The sequence below is a fragment of the Oncorhynchus keta genome, chromosome 23, assembly GCF_023373465.1.
Source record: "Oncorhynchus keta strain PuntledgeMale-10-30-2019 chromosome 23, Oket_V2, whole genome shotgun sequence".
NCBI lineage: Eukaryota > Metazoa > Chordata > Actinopteri > Salmoniformes > Salmonidae > Oncorhynchus > Oncorhynchus keta.
In genome coordinates this window covers 34,888,977-34,913,695 of record NC_068443.1, presented here as the reverse complement: position 1 = coordinate 34,913,695, position 24,719 = coordinate 34,888,977, and the positions used below count along the sequence as shown (strand labels likewise).

The 24,719-nt window shown below is 40.6% G+C and overlaps 2 protein-coding genes across 4 annotated transcripts in view; one reads left to right on the top strand and one right to left on the bottom strand.

The window, feature by feature from the left end:
* The first annotated feature begins 1,725 nt into the window (after nt 1-1,725).
* LOC118402217 (LIM/homeobox protein Lhx8-like) lies at nt 1,726-5,835 on the top strand. 2 transcript variants are annotated; one of them, XM_035800239.2, is made up of 8 exons: nt 1,726-2,250; nt 3,078-3,230; nt 3,539-3,660; nt 4,037-4,257; nt 4,445-4,548; nt 4,855-4,950; nt 5,040-5,268; nt 5,441-5,835. In XM_035800239.2, exons 1-8 carry the CDS (start codon nt 2,167-2,169, stop codon nt 5,515-5,517), a joined length of 1,086 nt encoding a protein of 361 aa, XP_035656132.1. In that variant the 5' UTR covers nt 1,726-2,166; the 3' UTR covers nt 5,518-5,835. The 2 variants fall into 2 exon arrangements, with proteins under 2 accessions (XP_035656132.1, XP_035656133.1); XM_035800240.2 differs by having other exon boundaries at nt 1,728-2,250; nt 5,040-5,238; nt 5,441-5,833.
* A 196-nt stretch (nt 5,836-6,031) lies between these two features.
* Nucleotides 6,032-24,719, bottom strand: part of slc44a5a (solute carrier family 44 member 5a) — a 109,693-nt gene continuing 91,005 nt past the window's right edge. Inside the window, exons 4-22 of one of the 2 annotated variants that reach the window (XM_035800237.2) lie at nt 22,594-22,678; nt 19,863-19,947; nt 19,175-19,303; nt 16,102-16,162; nt 15,900-16,023; nt 15,692-15,775; nt 15,441-15,553; nt 13,948-14,079; nt 12,430-12,529; nt 12,217-12,309; nt 11,899-11,986; nt 11,532-11,794; nt 11,286-11,380; nt 11,105-11,208; nt 10,390-10,463; nt 10,219-10,289; nt 9,604-9,692; nt 9,425-9,509; nt 6,032-6,233 (exon numbers count right to left, since the gene is read on the bottom strand). In XM_035800237.2, coding sequence (XP_035656130.1) covers nt 6,094-6,233; nt 9,425-9,509; nt 9,604-9,692; nt 10,219-10,289; nt 10,390-10,463; nt 11,105-11,208; nt 11,286-11,380; nt 11,532-11,794; nt 11,899-11,986; nt 12,217-12,309; nt 12,430-12,529; nt 13,948-14,079; nt 15,441-15,553; nt 15,692-15,775; nt 15,900-16,023; nt 16,102-16,162; nt 19,175-19,303; nt 19,863-19,947; nt 22,594-22,678 — 2,015 coding nt within the window. In that variant the 3' untranslated portion in view covers nt 6,032-6,093. Of the gene's footprint in view, nt 6,234-6,392; nt 9,122-9,424; nt 9,510-9,603; nt 9,693-10,218; nt 10,290-10,389; nt 10,464-11,104; nt 11,209-11,285; nt 11,381-11,531; nt 11,795-11,898; nt 11,987-12,216; nt 12,310-12,429; nt 12,530-13,947; nt 14,080-15,440; nt 15,554-15,691; nt 15,776-15,899; nt 16,024-16,101; nt 16,163-19,174; nt 19,304-19,862; nt 19,948-22,593; nt 22,679-24,719 lie in introns of those variants that run through there. The other variant, XM_035800238.2, reaches the window with a different exon arrangement.

Genomic DNA, 24,719 nt, shown 5'->3' with positions numbered 1-24,719 from the left:
TCCTCTCTCACACAACTGTATCACGCAAGCATTACCTCAAATGGACCTACACCAAAAAATAAGATATCACCAAAACAATAGCTTCCTAGTTCCAACAAGACCCTCTAACAAACTTCAAATGAACCGTTTCTACTGTATGTCTGTCTCCATGATTCAATGAGGTGAGTTATCCAATATAGTGATAATGGGCTTCTATGGAAAGAGCTAAAATGTGAGCCAGTATTATGAGGGACTCAATTTACATATGTTTGTCATCATACCTGTGATGGACATGAATTGTTGGACGTCTGTGTCCATATTGCCTAACCCCCATGCTTTCCCATTAACTGCTTAGGGGAAAACATTTGGAAATAACGTTGTGAAGTGGGTCAATTAGGTTTTTTAAATGGTGAAAATCACTGGCGAAGGATTTAAATCTGAGTGGTTTACTTGTCTTTGTAATTATGTTACAAAAAAAACGCTTTTCCCAAGCGTCTGAAAGTTGATATTTTGAACGGTTGTGGGTTTTTATGAAATTCCCGCATAGGGAGAAAAACAAAGATGAAGAGGCTGATATTGTCAATCACACACTCAAAAACGAAGTATAAAAATGTGCACATTATAATAAGCATACCGTTCATTTGATCAGATTCAGTGAGTTTCAGTGGTAGCCCAGAGAAAGGTTTAAATGGTTCTGTCTGCTCGTGAAATGTGATAATTCCATATTCTAGGAACGGTGAATCTAATAATAATTATGTATCGTCATATTTTTCCATTACAAGAAATCGATTTCTTGCACTTTGGAAAAAATGGGTTGTAAGTAGGATTTATCAAATTATCATTTCAAAATTATGTAGCTATAATAATAATAAAAAGCATTTGTATGAATGTAATTGGCACGTTTAAACGAGGACTATCTGGAAGAATGTCATTGCTGATAACAAATAAATACATATATTTTAAAGAAAGGATAACATTTACAAAATACTTTAATAAAATATTTTCAACGGTGATGATAAAAAAAATCCACTGTGTGTATGTGTCAGAGCTGATGTCACGCGCACAAAGTCAAAAGTGGTCAGCTGCTCTCTTATAAAAACAAAACAAGAAACGAACTTTGTAAAAACAAATAAAACGTTAATACAGGCATAAATGTTAGCACAAGGCTATCACAGTTAGCAAAACTCAACGGCAATACAAGTAATTATTAAATATTATGCTGGCTATTATAGCAAATGAGCACCACTATACTAGAATTAGCATGCATTTGTATTATGAAAACGAAAAAATGAAAGAGACGTGCTGAAAAATTAATTTAGAGCAAAATAATACAATTTCAGTAAAACAGGGAAGGTAAAGAATTGCTATAGTGAGCCATACATCGCATAACTTTTAAGAGTTGCATTATGATCATTGTTATAATGCTTTTCCAATTGAAAAGGGTCCCCACGCCTATCAGGTTTAACTCATGCTTTGTGCGTACAATGCCAAAAGAAATAATGGGCAAACAAGAAATTATTTTTAAATATTAGAGGTTTCACAAACCTGCTTGTATTTAGCAATTATAGGGCCCATTGTTCATTGAACTACTACCACCATCATAATCAGCTGCAGGTAGCAATAACGATACTGAACTCAGCTGGGATACAATAAGACAAAATTGGGTGCTGTCCGTTGCTTTCTGCCCAGATGCCACCGGTTAGTCCTAATGGGGTAGATTAAAAAAGAAATGATTGCGGCTGTACGAGTTCTTTCTTTTCTGAAACTAAGGTTGCAAACATTTGGCTACAGTAGTAGCTGTAAGACATACACCAGGCCTAAATGGACTGTTAAATTTTGTTCCAATTTCTTTTTACGTTTGGCATTGGATCCGCGTGTAGCCTACTGTGAAATGGGAATTAATCACGAGCGTTTTATCCAGGAAGATTGTTGCATATGTCCCCCACCAAAAGATCAAAGGTTACATCGAAATACTTGCCCTATGGATAACATGTCATATCCACTACAAGGCGGGCATGTGGTAAAGGAGGTGCGGCCAAGACCGTCATAATGAAAATGGAGAGGGAAAAAGCTACACCCTCAGTAATGTGAAGACCGCTTTCAGTGGAGCATGGTTGGTGCAGCAGCCTCTGACACTGGACTATATCGGATTATTCTCCTGGTCGATTTGTTTTAGGACTACAAGTAATGTATTGGAAAAGTGAACTAATGTTGGCTTGCTCCAAGGTGGACGATATTGAAAATGGGTTCAACTCAATTTCCAACAGCACGGTAAGCCTATGTTCAATATTGGCAAAATAAAGTATCGGAGCATTCATCGTGTTTTGAGAGTATTTTTCTTAATTTCTTGCTATTACCACTAGTTTAAACGACCTATAATTGGACCGAATTGTGGTTACTCCAAACCGATAGGCTATGATTCGGTTCCAAGTTAACGACATCATTTTATATTAGTTTTCTGGGCACAAATCAGTTAATTCATTACCTGAGGGAGTGTACGTTTATTAATCAAAAATAAACCCCTGCAGCTGTGACAGCCGCGGGGTGATCGCACGTTGGTTTGAAGAGGGCTGCAATGGCGCTAATGGCCAAGTCAGCAAACATTTTGTTTATTTGATTTGGCCATTAAGGCTTAAAAAAAAATATATATATATATCTTAAATTTCACTTTGAGAATTGCCCTCCTGCAGACAACTAATTTGACATCGGAAACGGATGAGTTGGTAACGTGAACCATCCTTTTGCGAAAAATGCTTGAAGTAGGCTATAACATTTTTCTCAAGAATCGTGCAATTTGGTTTGTAAATGTTTATTATTCGACATGGTAGCTTATTTTGCTCCAATTTCTTTTGACCCCTCACTATACCTAGGGAGAGATGTGTAGGGCCATCTTCCGACACTCAGAACATGGGCTACCTGTGATTCCTACTTTTACTTGTACGCCTATTTCAGTATGCGTAAAACCTTCAGTGGAAATTATGACAACTTCCAAACTGTTAGGCCACATTTTGTCAAACACACATTTTTGTCCGTAGTTTACACATGGAATATATTTTGTACGTTTTATTTGACTTTCATTTATTCCATTTTATATCCAGGGCACCTCAGAAGACATTTTTGAAGACGAGTCATATTCACCGTCATCGTCTTTGTCGTCATCCTCGACACTGCAGACGATGGCATCAGCCTCTCTGGGGAAAAGCCTTTGTGCAAGTTGTGGTTCGGAGATAGTTGACAAATACCTGCTCAAGGTAAGTTGACAGGCATTATTAGGCCTATTCAACCAATAAAAGTATTATGTTAAATTGTTGTCCCACGTCCATAAACTAATAGGCCTACAGTAGTCATATTTTCAACTGAGAGGAAAGTTTGACATTGACCTATTTGTTAAGTTAGCCCAAATAAATTACATTTCAGTTCAGATATTTAAAAAAATATTAAACATTTCGCTGACATTGAAAGATATTCATAATTGCCTTTCGTGTACTGAAACTGTAGATGAAGCTACTATTTCGGTTGAATAAATGTTTGAGGTTGGACTGTTATGGCTACATTTCAGGTGAACAACTTGTGCTGGCACGTGAAGTGCCTCTCGTGCAGCGTGTGCCAAACTCCTCTTGGAAGGCATGTCAGTTGTTACATCAAAGAGAGAGAGGTTTTCTGCAAACTCGACTACTTCAGGTAATTATATGGCCTCAGATTGTTTATCTTAAGCCTGTTTAAATAAAAAATATTGATTCTTAGAATTAAGTGTTGACATTACCTTGGGCCCTATGAGGCCATGCACCACCTCAGCCTACAATTTGTTTGAGAACAAAGGTTTAAATCTTCAATTTGAACATGTATTTTACATCTAACTTTTCATAACGTATACAAGTTTATAAGAGTTGCTATATAGAATATTTGCATTCCCCAGTTCTACATTATTAGTAGGCTCGAATGTATTTTGCCCTATCATGCAAAATTGTATAATACAAATGTGTTGCATTATGTAGTTTACTGTAAACTACAAACATATCGGTGTCATGTTAAAAAATACAACCCAACTTTCTCACAGGAAGTATGGAACTCGCTGCGCCCGCTGTGGCAGGAACATCCACTCCAACGACTGGGTAAGGAGGGCGAAGGGCAACACCTACCACCTGGCCTGCTTTGCCTGCTTCTCCTGCAAGCGCCAGCTTTCCACGGGGGAAGAGTTTGCCCTGGTGGAGGAGAGGGTGCTGTGCCGCATCCACTACGACTGCATGCTGGACAACCTGAAACAGGCCATGGAAAGTGGTAAGCAACATTAAGGGTGCATAGAAAGAACAGGAAGGCCTGTATTTTGAGAAGGTGTTTATTGTACAATATTCAGACTGTACACAGGCCTTTTTCAAACACATTGATGATGTAGCAATATATTTGAAGCTTGTTCTTTTGAAACATTCATTGATAACTGAATGTCTGTGGTCACATGTCCTTACAGGAAAAGGTGTGAATGTAGAGGGAGCCCTACCGTTAGAGCAAGAAGGGTCCCAGGCCAAACCAACTAAGAGGGCTCGCACTAGCTTCACTGCAGACCAGCTACAGGTGAACATCATGGATTATTTTTTACTTTTCTGTTCCACCAGAAACCACTGACATGCATTTTTGGAATTGCACTTTACACGCCCCAAGCGCTCACTCTGCTGATAGATACTGTACTTAGAGGAAAAATGTACTTTCTATGCCTGTGGTATGTGGTTGTCCAACCTAGCGATCTTAAGATGAATGTACCAACTGTGTAAGTTGTTCTGGATAAGTGTCTGCTAAATGCCTAAAATGTAGAAGTGCCAAAACCATACCAAGATCAATATTCATGTGTGCATCTTGCATTCTCTGCATCTTGTCTGTCAGGTGATGCAGGCTCAGTTTGCTCAGGACAACAACCCGGATGCTCAGACCCTCCAGAAACTGGCAGAGAGGACTGGTCTCAGTCGCAGGGTCATCCAGGTTAGCGCGCTAACATTTTAGCCTAGTCAAATAATTAGGTGTCCCTGAAATTACTAAGAAAGCTTAACCCACCCCTGTTCCATCTCCAGGTTTGGTTCCAGAACTGCAGAGCTCGTCATAAGAAGCACGTGAGCCCCAACCACCACATGTCGTCCACAGCAATGTCATCGCTACAGCAGTCCAGGCTCTCTCCGCCACCCCTGGATGATCTCCAGTACACAGCTTACATACCAACAGACACACCCATGCACACGCCCATGCTTACTGCACTGCACACATACATGGATGGTGAGCAAAGTCGGCACTTGGAGATCACAGGTTCATATTTTTACATGTCTTGTGTATCATGAGTGACATCTAATTTTGTTTTAGAAATCAGTGCAAAGATCTGAAGTCACAATATTTGAAATCACAATAATGAGTAGTGTATCAATATTACTATAACCAATAATGGATTTTGGACTAACAATAGCATGTTTGTGTTCTTCAGTGCACTCTCCATCCTCACTGGTGTTCCAGCCTATTATGTCCCATTCCATGACACAGCTGCCAATCAGCCATGCCTGATCGTTATATTCCACCCCCTGCAGAACCCGGTCAGAATGCTGTGGAGCGACACTCACCGTCCATCAAAGGGTGTGGGGCACCTACATTAAATTATTTGAGGGTTTATCGAAGGAGATCCAATGGTCAGAATTTAATGTAAAATAAGGAGGTTGATTTCTAAACTTTTTGTTAATATATATATATATATATAGTATCTATATTGGTTATGAAATTTCATATTTAATTTATTTGCATGTGACAGCACTTTGTTTAAAGTAATGAAATGATTTGATCTATTAAGTTTCTATTTTGTCGCTGATATATAGCTGAGCTCTGTTTTTGATGGCTGTGAAGAAATACTGAATAAAAGCCATATGATCACTGCTGACAATGAGGGACTGGACTTTACTAGATGCTTGTTCTGATGTCCATGAGGATCATAATGCCATTTGACACACTTCACATTTTAACTGATTGAATGGTCTTTGTTGAGCCTAAAAGTCACATTTCTGTTGCTGGTAGACTATTTCGCATGGGCACTGGCACATGCCCATGGGCAAGAATGCCATTAAAACATTGAGACTCATCCTCTTGCCTTTAGTCCCTTGTCGTTTCAGTCTTCTGAATCTTTTTCTCTCTTGTCTGTCTTTTCGTCCGGCGTCTGCGGAGCATCCTCAGAGTGCTGGTATTGTAGTAGGGTCGAGCGGCTGAACCATCATTGTACTCTTGATCCAGCACTGGAATAAGAGTGGAAAAGACTAACTGAAACTGAGGGAGAATAGACTGGTATTTGGGATTTATGGTTCAGTGTAAAAAAAAGGTCATAGCTGCAATAGCTGTGGATTTGTGTCATGCTTGTACACTTTTAATGGTGTAATTGCATTGTGGCACATGGAACTATTCAAATGTGTTTTATTTATTGAAGTCACTTCACGTTCATTGACAACATCTTACAAAAGAAAATCCCAAATGAAAAATACATTAAATACGGATCCCAAAATGTAGAAAAGAGCATGTACAAGTAATTGACAATATTAAAAATGTAGCACTTTTTTCATCTGTACCACTCACCGTACAAATTCGGCAAATGGCTTTGACATCCTTCCATTGTCAGGAGTCTAAAATGTTTAGCCTAAAGTAAAAACCTAAATTTTCCACTAGCTAGGCACGCTAACTAGAACCTGCAGTTGTCATAACACCTTATGCTCAACTAACAGAACTGCATTTGTTTTTGTATGGGTCTTCATTGCAGTGACACTGACACACCAAGTATTTGCCAGAGCCACAGTGATCAAGGTAAAAAGAAAATAACTTCAGACAACTAATCCACCAAACATCAGCCAAAACTAGGCATAGGAATTATTTTGCTCGCAGGCTTTCCTATCAGACAACATACAGTATATGTATGGCTTATGGAAAGCAGTCCATTGGCCAGGAAGTAACACCATTCAGTTGTAAGGACATCCCATAAAGACCAAGAGATGACATGCCTTCAAATCCTGAGCTCTGGTTGAGTTAAGTGAAACATCAGGTTTGAAGTCTATTCACTATTCATACAGCAGGGGAGGAGCATATTAGATATACAGGAGCCCTTATTTGAAACTGCTAGCCCCCCCATACATACAGTATTAGTCGAGTTTGGTCACACCTACTTATTCAAGTTTTTAAAATTTATTTTCCAAATTTTCTACATTGTCGAATAATAGTGAAGACATCGAAACTATGAAATAACACAGAATCATGTAGAAACCAAAAAAAGTGTTAAACCAATCAACATGTTTTAATTGGGTTGAGGTTGAGTGATTGTGGAGGCCAGGTCATCTGATGCTCCATCACACTCCTTGGTCAAATAGCCCTTACACAGCCTGGAGGTGTGTTTTGGGTCATTGTCCTGTTGAAAAAAATCTCTGAATAGTTCATTGAGATGTGTCTGTTACTTGAACTCTGTGAGGTACAATCTGAGGTGCAGTTAATTGCTGATTTCTGGGGCTGGTAACGCTAATGAACTTATCCTCTGCAGCAGAGGTAACTCTGGGTCTTTCCGGGGGCGGTCTTCATGAGAGCCAGTTTCATCACAGCACTTGATGGTTGTTGCGCCTGCACTTGAAGAAACTTTCAAAGTTCTTATATAATAATAATATATGCCATTTAGCTGACGCTTTTATTCTTGAAATGTGTCTTTGCTTATTTAAGCTGATCTTACCATAATATGGATGGTGTCTTTTACCAAATAGGGCTATCTTCTGTATACCCCCCCTACCCTGTCACAACACAACTGTCACAAATTAACTTTTAAAAAGGCACACCTGTTAATTGAAATGAATTCCAGGTGACTACCTCATTAAGCTGGTTGAGAGTATGCAAAGGGTAGCTACTTTGAAGAATCTCAAACAGAAAATATATTTGGAGTTATTTTACACTTTTTTTGGTTACTACATGATTCCATATGTGTTATTTCATAGTTTTGATGTCTTCACTATTCTACAATGTAGAAAACAGTAAAAAAATAAAGAAAAGCCCTGGAATGAGTAGGTATGTCCAAACTTTTGACTGGTACTGTACATGTAGGGTATCACACATAATGTAGGCTACCCGTGCTATACATTACATGAGCCCATGTGTGGGTGTAAAGGTCATCACAGATGCAGGTTTTGACTGCAAACTGCACTGTTTTCTGCAGTAGTGGGATATAGGGCAGAATTTAATCATGATTGTCCTTGACACTGTTGTTCCTTAACCTTTCGTGGCTGAATATTTGGAACTCCATTAGTATCCAATATTGACTTTGAGTAGCATAAATCAACTGGTTGATTTAGCTAAAAGTCTGCAGAACAAGTATTAGTCTGACCACAATTTAGAGTTATGTCAGTCTGCTGCATCCAAAAGGTTCCTTTTGTTCTAAATAATGAAGTTCATGGCGTGATTGTTTTTGCAGTAAGGGCAATCGTCCATGTAAACTGCAGTTACAGTACAGCTGCTGAGGACTAATAATGATGCTAGGGATGATACAGTAGTGCACTGCATGTTGGATATGCATAGCCTCTGATCTGTTTGGAGCAAACCAGAAGTGTTTCTCTCTCTCGCTGGACCAGAGAGTTACACGTTGATTTCAGTATCAGCACAAGTCACAGTGTGAAGTCTGACCTGAACTTGTTCCAAAATAGTTCCTGCCTGTCAGTCCCGAGTCTTGAGGTAAGGCAGTAGCAAAGTCTAATGGCCACACTATTAGTCTCATTGTTCGATTCTCTAGGTCTAACAGTTATTCTAATGATCACACATGTCATAGTCAATGTTAGTGTTCGTATGAGTCTCTCAAAATCGGTCAATGTTAGTTCTGAAGACTTTCAAAGTTTCTGAGTTGCAAAAGTCACAGTCAGTGGTCTCATTCTCCATCAGGGACTGATATCTCCTTGTTAGCTGATAGACAGCATAGTGTAGGTAGCCAGAGTTGACCTCTGTTCAGTTTAAAGCATGCTAAATAACTTGGAAGAAGTAAAGCTATTAGTTTTTAGGAGAGAGTGTTGCATTCCTCAGTGGTGCTCAGTTTTTCTCAGAATACTGTGCAGCTCAGCAGACATGAGGAAGGGTTTCTCAGGGCTCCCGTCGTTCCTCTCCAAGTCCTCACCTGGAGGGGTGTATGGGAGGAGTGGAGAAAGGAATACAGGAGGAAGGGAGAGGTGGAAAGGAGATGAGCGAGAGGGATTAGAGGTGCTGAGATAGAACGTGAAGCAAAGCAAGAGAACAGCCACGGTGTAAAACAAAGAAGAAGGTCAAAGCGTTGATATTGGGATCGACTGAATATCCAAGGATAAGAGCAGGTGTATTCCTTCAGATGTTATTTTTGATTTAAAATGGAAATGAATCAAAAACCAACACCACAGTGTTTTGGAAGCACGTCTATGAAGAACAATACGTAGGCTTTACTTACAGAAACACAGAAACAGCGTGTCCACACACATTGCATAGACGCTGAAGAATCCATGAGCGATCAAATAGGACCCGAATATCACCGTCTGCCAATGAGAAGACATGATACTACACCATCAATACCCAGCTGAATGTAGGATGTATCCATTTCTATACCCTTTCTATATTGTTGTATCTTACCAGTAGAGGTACCCAGTAGTAATGCAAGGACGGCACATCTTCCTGAACAATTGGTATTTTGTGTGTGAAGAAAAAGAAGGCTATGACGCCTGCAACACACAAAAAACACAACATTGTAAATACCCCAGCCAGGTCACCTGTGATACAATTCAGTATTCGACGTCCATCCATGAGGACGTCGGGAGTTTATGTGGAAACTGGCCACTAGGTGGCACCAGTGAGCGCTGTTACCTTAAAGTAGGTTTCGGTAAGCATCTACCTTTGATTCCAAAGGTTGTAAGTTTGAATCCAGCGATAACTATTAACTTAATCATTCAGAGTAAATGACTAACCTTAAGAATTGGGAGTTCATGCCTAAACTTAGCCTTAAACACTTGAAATTCAACATTTGGTACAACTTTGAAATTCGACGTTTGAGAAACATGGATGAACATCTAATTCTGACATGAAACTGTGAGAGCTTGTTGAAAAACCCACAGATATGCTTCATCGTTTATTTAGACTTTAAAACGTGACTTTTGACTGATTGCAGTCAAATAAAATATCAACTGTTAATCCTAAAAGGATGATTACGTAGTCACAAGAATAAATATATGTTTTTTTGCAATGACTCACCTACACTCCCTGCTATTAGCACTTTCCCCAGGAACAGTAGGAAGTCTGTCACTCTGTCCAGCACCGCCACCCTGCAGGAAAAAGGGGTGAACCCAGTAAGGTTACCCCAGTGAAGTGCCAGCCAACACTGGGTAGCCTAATAATCCAACCCCTGGCTTCAGAGGGCCTTACCTTACTACGTTTCTCATCAATAGGCAGAAGGCATCTCGAGCTGATGTGCAGAAGCACTTCCCATATATTGCAATCTAGAGGGAACCCACAGACCATGGGACCATATTGAGTTATAGTATACACCGTAGCTAATCTACCCTTGATACAGTTGCTACATATGCAGCGATTAGCCACTTTAACTCCAGCCACTTTAATAATGGGAATTGATGGGAAATGATGTAAATATATCACTAGCCACTTTAAACAATGCTACCTTATATAATGTTACTTACCCTACATTATTCATCTCATATGCATACGTATATACTGTACTCTACATTATCGACTGCATCCTTATGTAATACATGTATCACTAGCCACTTTAACTATGCCACTTTGTTTACTTTGTCTACATACTCATCTCATATGTATATACTGTACTCGATACCATCTACTGTATGCTGCTCTGTACCATCACTCATTCATATATCCTTATGTACATATTCTTTATCCCCTTACACTGTGTATAAGACAGTAGTTTTGGAATTGTTAGTTAGATTACTTGTTGGTTATCACTGCATTGTCGGAACTAGAAGCACAAGCATTTCGCTACACTCGCATTAACATCTGCTAACCATGTGTATGTGACAAATAAAATTTGATTGATTGATTGATTAACACAGATCAAAACCATGTAATAATATCAATACATATAGACACACATCACACTACTCACCATAATGTAAGCATTTCTGTTCATGAATTTGATGAAGCGCTCTAGACACCAGAAACAGCATTTGAGGCAGCAGAGCAGGAAGCGTGCTGCCACATTACTGGCACCTGAACACAGACCACCGACCATTAGTGATGAGTTACTCCACAGAGTCACATCCACGACTAGATGAAGCCGAACTCACCTTTGAGTTTTGAATCTAGATACTCCAGGATAAGTCGAGCCATCTGAACCAGGGCCAGAATCAGAGCACCAAATGCCAGCGAGCCAGTGTGATACCTGTAACCCAGCCACACACACATCTTTAGTCAGTCCATCATGAAAAAAAAATCAGAACCTCCCAAACGCTCCAAACACCTAAAAAACGTTCTCAAACAATCGCTGAGTCATAGTGAAACGAACTGGCAGAATGGTACGGAAGGCTCCTTACCGTATGGCCCTGCTAAATGAAGAAAACAGGGGGCAGGTGGGGATGTCCTGGGGCTTCCTCCGGGCCCAGTAGTAGGAGGCGAAGGCCCCAGCCAGGGTACACTGGCCCAGGGCGATGATAAAGTTGACCAGCCACAGGAAGATGAGCAGGTTGGACAGCTGGAGGATGAAGAGGTAGCGGTGGTAGGGCGTCTCCCCGCCGTAGAACGCAAATGTACACTGGGCGCCCGGGCACGTCTTGGACACGTTGGTCTTGTTGAAAGTCTGGGAGGGAGGTTGTGATAATAAACGACTATATATACAAATCGGGGGTACTCCACACCAGAGTTTCTGTGTATGTCTGCAGGATACTTAGAAAGGGGACTTACCTCAGGATCGCATGTCTTGTTTGCGTACATGCAGTTGGGCTCAGCAGCCATTACTTTATAGATGGCATCTCCAGAGGAGGCCAGGAATCTGTGTGTAACACTGATTAAGCATCAAACATGTTGCCGTTGTACAACAATACACAACAAAACAGCACTTTCTTAGATCAATATCTGTGTCTCTGTTTCTGTATTCCATAAGTCGTTCAATACAATATACTTTATAGAATCTGGGATCGGAATCATGAACAGCACGATGACCAAAGAAATGCACCAACAAGCGCCCTCTAGTGGAGAAACACCACACCAGTAAGAGGATACACAGAGGTGACGGAAAAGTAGGAGATGCAGACGGCCAGCAGCAGGAAGGTGATGATTGGGTAGAAAAGTGTTGACATGATGTAGCTAACAGCCCTAGAGACAGAGGCACAAGAAGAACATTGTAAATAAACTCTTCTCAAACAACAGTCGTGAAGACAGCGAGAGAACACTAGCAGTTACTGTGAGAGAAACTGTTACTATTCGTCGACTTACTTGCTTCCCTCCCTCAGTAGAGCGATAGCGATCCATACTCTCTTCCTCAGAAAGATCAGAATGATCAAGATGGAGGCCTCTATGGTACACAGAGCTATCACTAACAGAGAGAGGGGGGACACAGCAGAAGGTCTGAGCCAAACCATAGTAACATCAACCCATAGTAACATCAACCCATAGTAATATCAAATCATAGTAACATCAACCCATAGTAACATCAATCCATAGTAACATCAACCCATAGTAATATCAAATCATAGTAACATCAACCCATAGTAACATCAATCCATAGTAACATCAACCCATAGTAATATCAAATCATAGTAACATCAACCCATAGTAACATCAACCCATAGTAACATCAACCCATAGTAACATCAATCCATAGTAACATCAACCCATAGTAATATCAACCCATAGTAACATCAACCCATAGTAACATCAACCCATAGTAATATCAACCCATAGTAACATCAACCCATAGTAACATCAACCCATAGTAACATCAACCCATAGTAATATCAACCCATAGTAACATCAATCCATAGTAACATCAACCCATAGTAATATCAACCCATAGTAACATCAACCCATAGTAACATCAACCCATAGTAACATCAACCCATAGTAATATCAAATCATAGTAACATCAACCCATAGTAACATCAACCCATAGTAACATCAACCCATAGTAACATCAACCCATAGTAATATCAACCCATAGTAACATCAACCCATAGTAACATCAACCCATAGTAACATCAACCCATAGTAACATCAACCCATAGTAACATCAACCCATAGTAATATCAACCCATAGTAACATCAATCCATAGTAACATCAACCCATAGTAATATCAAATCATAGTAACATCAACCCATAGTAACATCAACCCATAGTAATATCAACCCATAGTAACATCAATCCATAGTAACATCAACCCATAATAATATCAAATCATAGTAACATCAACCCATAGTAACATCAACCCATAGTAACATCAACCCATAGTAATATCAAATCATAGTAACATCAACCCATAGTAATATCAAATCATAGTAACATCAACCCATAGTAATATCAAATCATAGTAACATCAACCCATAGTAATATCAAATCATAGTAACATCAACCCATAGTAATATCAAATCATAGTAACATCAACCTATAGTAACATCAACCCATAGTAATATCAAATCATAGTAACATCAACCCATAGTAACATCAACCCATAGTAACATCAACCCATAGTAACATCAACCCATAGTAACATCAAACCATAGTAACATCAACCCATAGTAACATCAAACCATAGTAACATCAATCCTAACCCAAATTATCCTCTCCAAATGTAATGTATTAAGTAAATGACAGACTGTGTATTTACAAAACATCTATTTACTAATTTTAAACTTTTACAGGAACTGGTAATCAGGCTAAATGGTTTGAAAGAGGCTTATCCCTAAGACAAAGCTGAGAGAGAGAGAGAGATTGTCATGAGTGAGGTGATGACATACAGAAGATGAGCCATGTCTGACTGAGATGCAGGTAAACCGTGACGTCTGTCTGGAAGCCGATGTCTACGATGGTCACATCTGCCCCGGGCTGCTGCCTCAAGAGGGAGAACTCCAGGTAACAGTGCCATATCCCTACAGAGACACGGGAAGCAGAGGTTAGGGAGGTAAAAACAGACACACAATGACACACACTGGTACACGGCCATGCACGCACACGCGTATGTACAGTTACACACACTTTATTATAGTTAAACTAAAACTGAAACTAAAGTGAAAACTAATCATGAAAAAAACTATTTGTAAATCAAATAAATAATGAACACACCCGTTGCCACAGCAGCACCGCAGATATTGGCCGCGTTTGAGTGGTAAAGGCTAAAGCAAACAACTGTAGACAAAATTGGAGTGAAGTCGGGGGAGGTGCATCTGCGACAGCTGAAAGTCTAACATGGCTGTGTTTTTTCAACAGCAAGGCTCCGATCAACATGGCAGTGTTGCCATTGTTTCTGAAAGGTTTTCTGTGTAATGTCGAAATAAACATGTCTCCAACCCCCGTATCACACACTCACAAACTGAAATCATAATATAATATTATGTGTGTACATTGTACAATCCCTCAGTGAGACAGAGCCTCAAATATCAAATTCATTTGTCTATATCCACTGTACACATAAATTGCGGAAAATTGGTTTGTATTTCAGTCACGCCTTTGGTCACGTTCGTGTGGGTCACATAACCCCCCTTATGATTGGTTGACAATAGAGCCTCCAATTGCAGAAACTTGAGGTTGACTGCGGTCAAAACTTCATGACCTTTGACCACATGATTTTTGTCAATTTCATGCACCTGCCATGTGGGTGCAAGTCGGACCGTTTTTATCAACAGAATGTAACACACATAGAAAGGTGAGTTACAAGTCGGTTACGATGGTAACCGACTTGATAAAGTTGGACTGCTCGAACACGGCCATTGAGATGAGCATGATGCAAAACCTTGCTCTCACACAGACAGTCACACAGAGTATCTGCGCATGTGCACGGGTACGCTTCACGCTGCTACAACGTGGTAGCTACGGGACCAGAACAGCGGCGACGTTTAACCTCGCGCTTCACCGCTCCTGGTTGTTGTGGAAATTGACCCTCTATTACAGTTTACTTTGTGCATCTACGTCATTTCGCTGAGTCTACCTTTAAACCTAACCTATAACCTGACTCATCACCTTACACATTACTGTCCCACACTGGCAAGAACAGACATCCCCAAAACACACTAAAACTTCAACTAAATAATATAAAAACGATATATATATATATAAAATATATATAATATGTTTTTAATAAAACTTAGACTAAATAAAAACTATTAAAGTGGATCGGAAAACTAACTGACACTAAACTGAATTTCGAATAAAAGTCTTAAAATTAATAGAAATAAAAACTAATATTAAAAACACAAAACTCTAATAACTTTGACACACACACACACAGACCGACCGTAAGCGATCACCAGTATGACGGCGATGATGGTGAACCAGAGGAGGAGTCCGGCAGTGAAACGTAGCAGCAGGATGAAGATCAGACTGACCACCAGTGCTATCACCAGACCTCTGGAAATAACACACAGTACACACTCTAAATATAGTATTTTACAGTCGCGTAAAAGTACAATAAAGTACCGTACAGCACAATTCATTGTCTGTTATAAGAACTCAACCCAGTGTATCTCTGCCAGTAAGACTTCTTACATCAAGATCCAGTTCCATGAGGCGGCGTAGTCCTCCACAATCTTCATCCCAACCTCCTTAGCATCCACCAGACCTGTGATGCCACTGCAGGAGACAATGGCCATTATAAAACTGCCATAATTACAGAAATGTTTGTGTGTGTACTATATGTGCCCGCATGCATGTATACGCACATCCACATGCATGTGTGGGTGTCTTTGTAACTCACTTGGCGGCGTCTCTTAGTTCAGTCACACTGCGGGCTTTGTCCAGGGCATCTTTGAAGTGGGTTCTTTTGGCCACCGTCAGAGTTCCATTCAGAGTGATGAAGTCAGGAAAACAACGCTGTAGGACTAGTAGACAAGATCATTCAGTATCATGACTTCTTCCTTATTGCCCACCAGTTGCTGTCATTCTTTTGCTGTACTTACACGGTCTGCTAGGCACAATCATTGATGGACAGTCCTCGTCTCGTAACACTTGTGCAACAGGCTTAAAGCAAAAAGAGGAGAAGTGTCAGTCATGTCATACTAATTGTTGTTACGCTCTGTGACCGGAAAATTACAAAAGTGTTAAAACTCTGTCTTTAATTCATAATCTTTAACACAAAGCAGCACAATTCAGTAGCCTGGGTGTGAGGTATTTGTATTTATTATGGATTCCCATTAGTTCCTGCCAAAGCAGCAGCTACTCTTCCTGGGGTCCAGCAAAATTATGGCAGTTTATACAATTTTAAAACATTACAATACATTCACAGATTTCACAACACACTGTGTGTCCACAGGCCCCTACTACACCACTACCACATATCTACAGTACTAAATCCATGTGTATGTATAGTGCGTTATCGTATGTATGTATGTGTGTGTGTGTGTGTGTGTGTGTGTGTGTGTGTGTGTGTGTGTGTGTGTGTGTGTGTGTGTGTGTGTGTGTGTGTGTGTGTGTGTGTGTGTGTGTGTGTGTGTGTGTGTGTGTGTGTGCATGCGTGTGTGCCTGCGTGTGTGCGTGCGTGCGTGCGTGCGTGCGTGTGTGTGTGTGTGTGCATGCGTGTGTGCATGCGTGTGTGTATGCATGTGTCTGTGCCAATGTTTTTTTTTTTATCTGTTTTTTAAATAAAATGTTACTGCTTCTGTCAGTTACTTGATGTGGAATAGAGTTCCATGTAGTAATGGCTCTATGTAGTTCTGTGTGCCTCCCATAGTCTGTTCTGGACTTGGGGACTGTGAAGAGACCTCTTGTGGCATGTCTTGTGGGGTATACATGGGTGTCCGAGCTTCAGTAGTTTACACAGACAGCTCGGTGCATTCAACATGTCAATACCTCATAAATAAAAGTATTGATGAAGTCAATCTCTCCTCCACTTTCAGCCAGGAGAGATTGACATGCATATTATTAATATCAGCTCTCTGTGTACATCCAAGGGCCAGCCGTACTGCCCTGTTCTGAGCCAATTGCAATTTTCCAAAGTCCTTTTTTGTGGCACCTGACCACACGACTGAACAATAGTTAAGGTGCGACAAAATTATGGCCTCTAGGACCTGCCTTGTTGATAGTGTTGTTAAGAAGGCAGAGCATCACTTTATTATAGACAAACTTCTCCCCATCTTAGCTACTACTGCATCAATATGTTTTGACCATGACAGTTTACAATCTGGGGTTACTCCAAGCAGTTTAGTCATCTCAACTTGCCTAATTTCCACATAATAATAATAATAATAATATATGCCATTTAGCAGACGCTTTTATCCAAAGCGACTTACAGTCATGTGTGCATACATTCTACGTATGGGTGGTCCCGGGAATCGAACCCACTACCCTGGCGTTACAAGCGCCATGCTCTACCAACTGAGCTACAGAAGGACCACACGATTTATTACAAGACTTAGTTGAGGGTCAGGGTTTAGTGAGTGTTATGTTCCAAACACAATGCTTCAGGTTTTATAAATATTTAGGGCTAACATATTCCTTTCCACCCACTCTGAAACTAACTGCAGCTCTTTGTTGAGTGTAGATGTAATTTCAGTCGCTGTAGTAGCTGACGTGTATAGTGTTGAGTCATCCGCGTACATAGAAACTCTGGCTTTACTCAAAGTCAGTGGCATGTTGTTAGTAAAAATTGAAAAAAGCAAGGGGCCTTAACAGCTACCCTGGGGAATTCCTGATTCTAACGGGATTATATTGGATAGGCTTCCATTAAAAAACACCCTCTGTGTTCTGTTAGACAAGTAATTCTTTATCCACATTATAGCAGAGGGTATAAAGCCATAACACATTTTTACAGCAACAGACTACGATCAATAATGTCAAAAGCTGCACTGAAGTCTAACAAGACATCCCCCACAATAATTTTATCATCAATTTCTCTCAGCCAATCATCAGTCATTTGAGTAAGTGCTGTGCTTTTTTAGTGTCCTTCCCTTTAAGCATGCTGATATTCTGTTATCAATTTGTTTACAGTAAAATAGCATTGTATCTGGTCAAACACAATATTTTCTAGACGTTTACTAAGGGTCGGCTATTTGAGCCAGCTTTAATATTATTGGGTAGCAGAATGACTTTAGCTTCCCTCCAGGCCTGAGGGCACACGGTCTCTAGTAGGCTTAAAATGAAGATGTGGCAAATAGGAGAGGCAATATCGTCTGCTATTATCCTCAGTAATTTTCCATCTAGATTGTCAGGCCCTGGTGGCTTGTCATTGTTGATAGACAACAATTTTTTTTTCACCTCTTCCACACGGACATTACGGAATTCAAAATGACAATTCTTGTCTTTCATAATTTGTAGTGTCAGGGTTTGTTGCTGGCATGTCATCCCTAAGTTTTTTTATCTTGCCAATGAAAAAGTAATTAAAGTAGTTTGCAATATCACTGGGCTTTGTGATGAATGAGCCATCTGATTTAATAAATGAAGGAGTTGAGTTGGCTTATTTTCCCAAAATTTCATTTAAGGTGCCCCAAATCCTTTTACTATCATTGTCACGTTCTGACCTTAGTTCTTTTGTTATGTCTTTGTTTTAGTATGGTCAGGGCGTGAGTTGGGTGGGTTGTCTATGTTCGTTTTTCTATGATTTGGTATTTCTGTGTTTCGCCTGGTATGGTTCTCAATCAGAGGCAGCTGTCAATCGTTGTCCCTGATTGAGAGCCATACTTAGGAAGCCTGTTTTCACCCTTGATTTGTGGGTGATTTTCTGTTGAGTGTTTATATCTGCACCAGACAGAACTGTTTCGTTCGTTCGTTGTTTTTGTTCAGTGTTCATTTACTTTATTAAAAAGATGGACACTTACCACGCTGCGCATTGGTCCTCACCTTCTTCCACCACCAACGGCCGTTACAATCATTCTTTATATAATTTATCTTTGTTTCATAGTGTAGTTTCTTTTTCTTTTAATTTCAGTTTATTTAGGTTGTTCCTGCTTTAGACAACTAGTCGTTGTTACACGCGATGAAAGCAGTTCACATCCTAACAGTACACACTTCCAAACAGTGCTACGCCTACATGCATACCTTTGTTGGGTTGTTGAATCCTGGTTTGCAGAACAGCCTGTAATATTCCCAGGGGGCTGCAGTGATTTGGTATTGCAACTGCATATCTGTGTAGGTTGCAAATCTGTCCGGGCACTTGGAAACACACATCTGAGGAAGTATTGAACACACTAATGAATACCCAGTAAGCTGATATGACACCCTTTTTTAAATGCCCCAAAGCAACCGTTTTTATATCAATATCGAATAACTTTGGAGCGACAATTAAGTTCTTTACTGTCACAGATTTGATAAAAAAATGGACAAAAATGGCTTTTTTAGCAAACAACTATTTCTCAAGCTAGAATTTTCCTCGGACTGTCTGGGAGTGGTCTGAGTGGGGAAGGGAAAACTGAAAACTAGCTGTTATTGGCAGAGAGGTTTGGAACTCTCTCTGTTATTGGTCTATTAACCAATTGAGGTCACCATGGAAAGCTCTCACCCATGCAAACCTGCTGATTAGAAGGTTCTGTGTAGATTGTATTTTCAACCAGCAACTATTAGGAAATAACACTGATATTTAGTTTTTGTTTTTTCACAGTGTTAGTTTCATCAGCTGTTGTACAATAAGATATAAAACAAATAGTTTGACTGCACTGGGCCTTTAACAATAACTCCACCTATGTACTCTATGAGTCAATATTGTTATTGACCAATATGCTATGAATACCTGAGTGGTGGGACACTGGAGGTTGATGAGGACAGCAGGGTTGGCACATTTCAGGATATTGAAGTAGAACAGTATGGATTTTTTTCTATAGAGAAAAAAAAACATTGACACAGTGCTGATACAGTATTAGCACTAGGTGGCTGTAGAGTACAGAGCACACATTCAAAGAAAAGCCCTCACATACAATGATGTAACAGTCCCACATACAATGATGTTAAAATGGTCAACTATCTCTTCCCTTCTGTTCTTAATATCTCAATGCATTTTTGGTGAATTTCAGGATGATCCTCTCCAGTATTTCAGTATAATGGTTGAGATGGTGTAGTCTCCCCCCGACACGTGTTCCAGACTAAACTCCATCGTAATCCTTTAAGACTGGGAGAACAACACAGTGCTAATTATTAGCGGATGAGATGTGAGGGCCCTAGCTAGCTGGGAGTAAACACACCACTCCCTATCTCACAGCCCGGCTCCACAAACAGCCTTATCACCGCTCCGCAGCCGCCACTAAAGAACTACTTTAATCATTGCCAAGGTTACAGCCTGTCAATCACACTTGAGGTTTATGAGGGGAATTCAACACCGAGCTGTTTAGTGTGGGGATCCAGTACCAGACTTTTGATTCAATGGGTTGGATTCTGTTGACAATGGGAACTGTGTGTGTGGGGGTGAGCTGCCTTTCAATTGTAATGGTCAATATAACAACATTGAAGCACGCAGGGCTAAGATAAAGAACCAGCCAATGGCCCAGGGGGCTACGCTTAGGCTCGATTGAAGTTAACATTAACAACATATCTAGGATCAGATTATCCTACACTGAATTCAAGGGGATGAAAACCTATTTAACCCTGTATCAGTGGTAGGGGGGAAATTCTACTAAATTCTACATTAATATCAGCAAATTGGGCACAAGGGAATTATCATTACCTCAAATTGTTCACAGGTATGTCCCTAGGGCTGCGTTTACATAGGCAGCCTAATTCTGATATTTTCCAACTAATTGTTCTGTTGACGAATCAGATCAGATATTTTGCCATTAATTGGGCAAAAGATAAGAATCGGGCTGCCTGTGTAAACACAGAGATATCGAGATAGTCGGAAGTCTACATACACTTAGATTGGAGTCATTAAAACTTGTTTATCAACCACTCCACAAATGTCTTGTTAACAAACTATAGTTTTGGCAAGTCGGTGAGGACATCTAATTTGTGCATGACACAAGTCATTTTTCCAAAAATTGTTCACAGACAGATTATTTCACTGATATCTCACTGTATCACAATTCCAGTGGGTCAGATGTTTACATACACTCAGTTGACTGTGCCTTTAAACAGCTTGGAAAATTCCAGAAGATTATGTCATGGTTTAGAAGCTTCCGATAGGCTAATTGACATAATTTGAGTCAATTGGAGGTGTACCTGTGGATGTATTTCAAGGCCTACCTTCAAACTCAGTGCCTCTTTGCCTGACATCATGGGAAAATCAAAAGAAATCGGCCAAGACCTCAGAAAAACAATTGTAGACTTCCACAAGTCTGGTTCATCGTTGGGAGCAATTTCCAAATGCCTGAAGGTACCACATTCATCTGTACAAACAATAGTACGCAAGTATAAACACCATGGGACCACGCAGCCGTCATACCCCTCAGGAATATACTTCACTGCATTCGGTCTTCTAGAGATGAAAGTACTTTGGTGCGAAAAGTGCAAATCAATCCCAGAACAACAGCCAAGGACCTTGTGAAGATGCTGGAGGAAACAGGTACAAAAGTATCTATATCCACACTAATATGCGTCCTATATCGACATAACCTGAAAGGCCACTCAAGCAGGGAAGAAGCCACTGCTCCAAAACTGCCAAAAAAAAGCCAGACTACGTTTTGCAACTGCACATGGGGACAAGATTATACTTTTTGGAGAAATGTCCTCTGGTCTGATGTAACAGAACTGTTTGGCCATAATGACCATCGATATGTCTGGAGGAAAAAGGGGGAGGCTTGCAAGCCGAAGAATACCATCCCAACCGTGAAGCATGGGGGTGGCAGCATCATGTTGTGGGGGTGCTTTGCTGCAGGAGGGACTGATGCACTTCACAAAATAGATGGCATCATGAGGGAGGAAAATGATGTGGATATATTGAAGCAACATCTCAAGACATCAGTTAAAGCTTGGTCACAAATGGGTCTTCCAAATGGACAATGACACCAAGCATACTTCCAAAGTTGTGGCAAAATGGCTTAAGGACAACAAAGTCAAGGTATTGGAGTGGCCATCACAAAGCCCTGACCTCAATCCAATAGAACATGTGTGGGAAGAACTGAAAAAGCGTGCGCTAACAAGGAGGCCTACAAACCTGACTCAGTTATACCAGCTCTGTCAGGAGGAATGTGACAAAATTCACCCAACTTATTGTGGGAAGCTTGTTTGACCCAAATGAAACAATTTAAAGGCAATGCTACCAAATACTAATTGAGTGTATGTAAACTTCTGACCCACTGGGAATGTGATGAAAGTAATAAAAGCTGAAATAAATATTTTTTTCTACTATTCTTCTGACATTTCACATTCTTAAAATAAAGTGGTGATCCTAACTGACCTAAAACAGGAAATTTTTACTGGGATTAAATGTCAGGAATGGTGAAAAACTGAGTTCAAATGTATTTGGCTAAAGTATATGTAAACTTCCGACTTCAACTGTACCTGGTTAATCAGTCACTATAGCAATTACTTACGCGTTTGGGGTACCCTTCTGCCCACAGAACTGTCCGTAGCTGTCTGTAGGGTAGATCACCTTCCTGGGGTCACCGTGGAGCCACGCTAGAGAGACAAAAGGGAGGAGGTAGAAGGACGGAGAGAAAAAGAAAGAGAGAAACCAGTGAATTAATTAATCACCCTCTTGTGTCATTACCAAAATAAAAGACCAAAAATGGAAAAAGTCTCTTTGCACGACAGAATGAAATCGTATTCCCATTCCCTGGATCTAACTGATTCTTTTGTGTAGGGCAATCTTGATGTGTTCTTCAGCTCCTGTGGCAGGGTTTTAAAGACAAGGTCATTGTGTGTATTTTAGTGCCTCTCTACTGCTGTGGCTGAGTGTTGACAGGAGTCGATAGTGTTGGCCTAAAGCATAATCCCTCTTCTAAGGCTTATTTTCCGCATCGTTTACAGCACTGTTCAGAAAGCGTACAGGAAAGGAGCTGGATTTCCCTTTCTAAGACACCATATGTGTGTATGTGTGTGTGTGCTTGCGTACCGGCATGTTTATCTGTGTCCTTTCGTTGGGATCAATAGCAGTACCTTTTTTCCATGAATGAAAGCCTGTCACTGACTACCTCTCTCTAAGAGTCTGACTGACTAATGGGATCGTTGATTCCTGGCTGGCATGAAATGAGTGGCAGGTAATGTACTTCACTGCACAGTCTGTATTGTCATCACATCAAAACAGGTGTTTACAACAGTACAGTATTCATTTTTTCACCCATGTCTTGGCTCTTTCCTTACCCATTAGGGTAGAGAGTCACCCATCCACAATGGGGTATCCGAATCCAACTGTAATGCGTCTGTACAGTATCTGAACTACTTAGTGAATGCTGATGACAGACGGATAGAGAGATAGAGAGTGGACTGGAATGTAAGGACCTGTAGATACACTCACCGGACAGTTTATTAGGTGCACCACCCCGTTCACAAAAATGGTTCACTCCACGTGACAGTGAATCACGTGGCCGTGGCATGCTACATAAAGCAGTTACTGTTCAATTGAATGTGACCTAATTGACTTTGAGCACGGTATGATCGTCGGTGCCAGGCACGCCGGATCCAGTATCTCAGAATCATCCGCCCTCCTGGGTTTTTCACCAATGGCGGTGTCTAGGGTTTACCGAGAATGGTACGTCAATCAAAAAATAACTGCATCTTGGAACATACAACTCGTTAATCTTTGTCACGGATGGGCTATTGCAGCAGATGACCACACAAGGTCCCACTCCTATCAGCTAAAAACAAGAAGAACAGACATATTATAAAATTCACAAAAAAATCCATGCCCTGAAGAATTCAGGCTGTTCTGGAGGCAAAGGGGGGTCCGACCCAGTACTAGATGGGTGTACCAAATAAACTGGCAGGTGAGTGTAAATAGTAAAGTTGCCACTACTCTAAACATCAAAGAGAATCAGTAATTATGCTGAATTAATTATATACTGTATGGTGTCAGACTAATCTTTTTTATTATGGTCCAAGAGTACTTTAAATCAGCACAGCCAGAGGCTTCCCCCAAACCACACATGATGCTTCTGGGGTGAGAGAGAAAGTGTGTGTGTGTGTGTGTGTGTGTGTGTGTGTGTGTGTGTGTGTGTGTGTGTGTGTGTGTGTGTGTGTGTGTGTGTGTGTGTGTGTGTGTGTGTGTGTGTGTGTGTGTGTGCGAGTGTGTGCAAGAGAGAAAGAAGTGGGGTGAGTGAGTGTGTCTGAGAGGATGAAGTTCTTGTGGATTTTTTTTGGTGTTGTATAGAGGGTTGGATTGGAGTAAATTGTAGTAAGGTGTGTGTGTGTGCACGTGCTCATGCTTGTGCGCATGCATCCATCCTTTTTTTGTGCATGTGTGTACGGTGTTTGCAATGACCGTCTGAGTGAGTGAGTTTGCAATGACTGTCTAAATGTGTGTTTGCAATGACTGTCTTGTGTGCGTGAGCGCGTGCGTGTATTATGTGTGTGTGTGTGCGCGTGCGTGTAGTATGTGTGTGTGTGTGTGATGGTGGGCTCTCCTCCCCTGGTAGCATGAGGTAATTTGTAGCTGGCAGGTGGGATGAAGAGTAAGGAGTGACTTCATCATTGCTCCAATATCAAGAGCTCTACGCTCTAT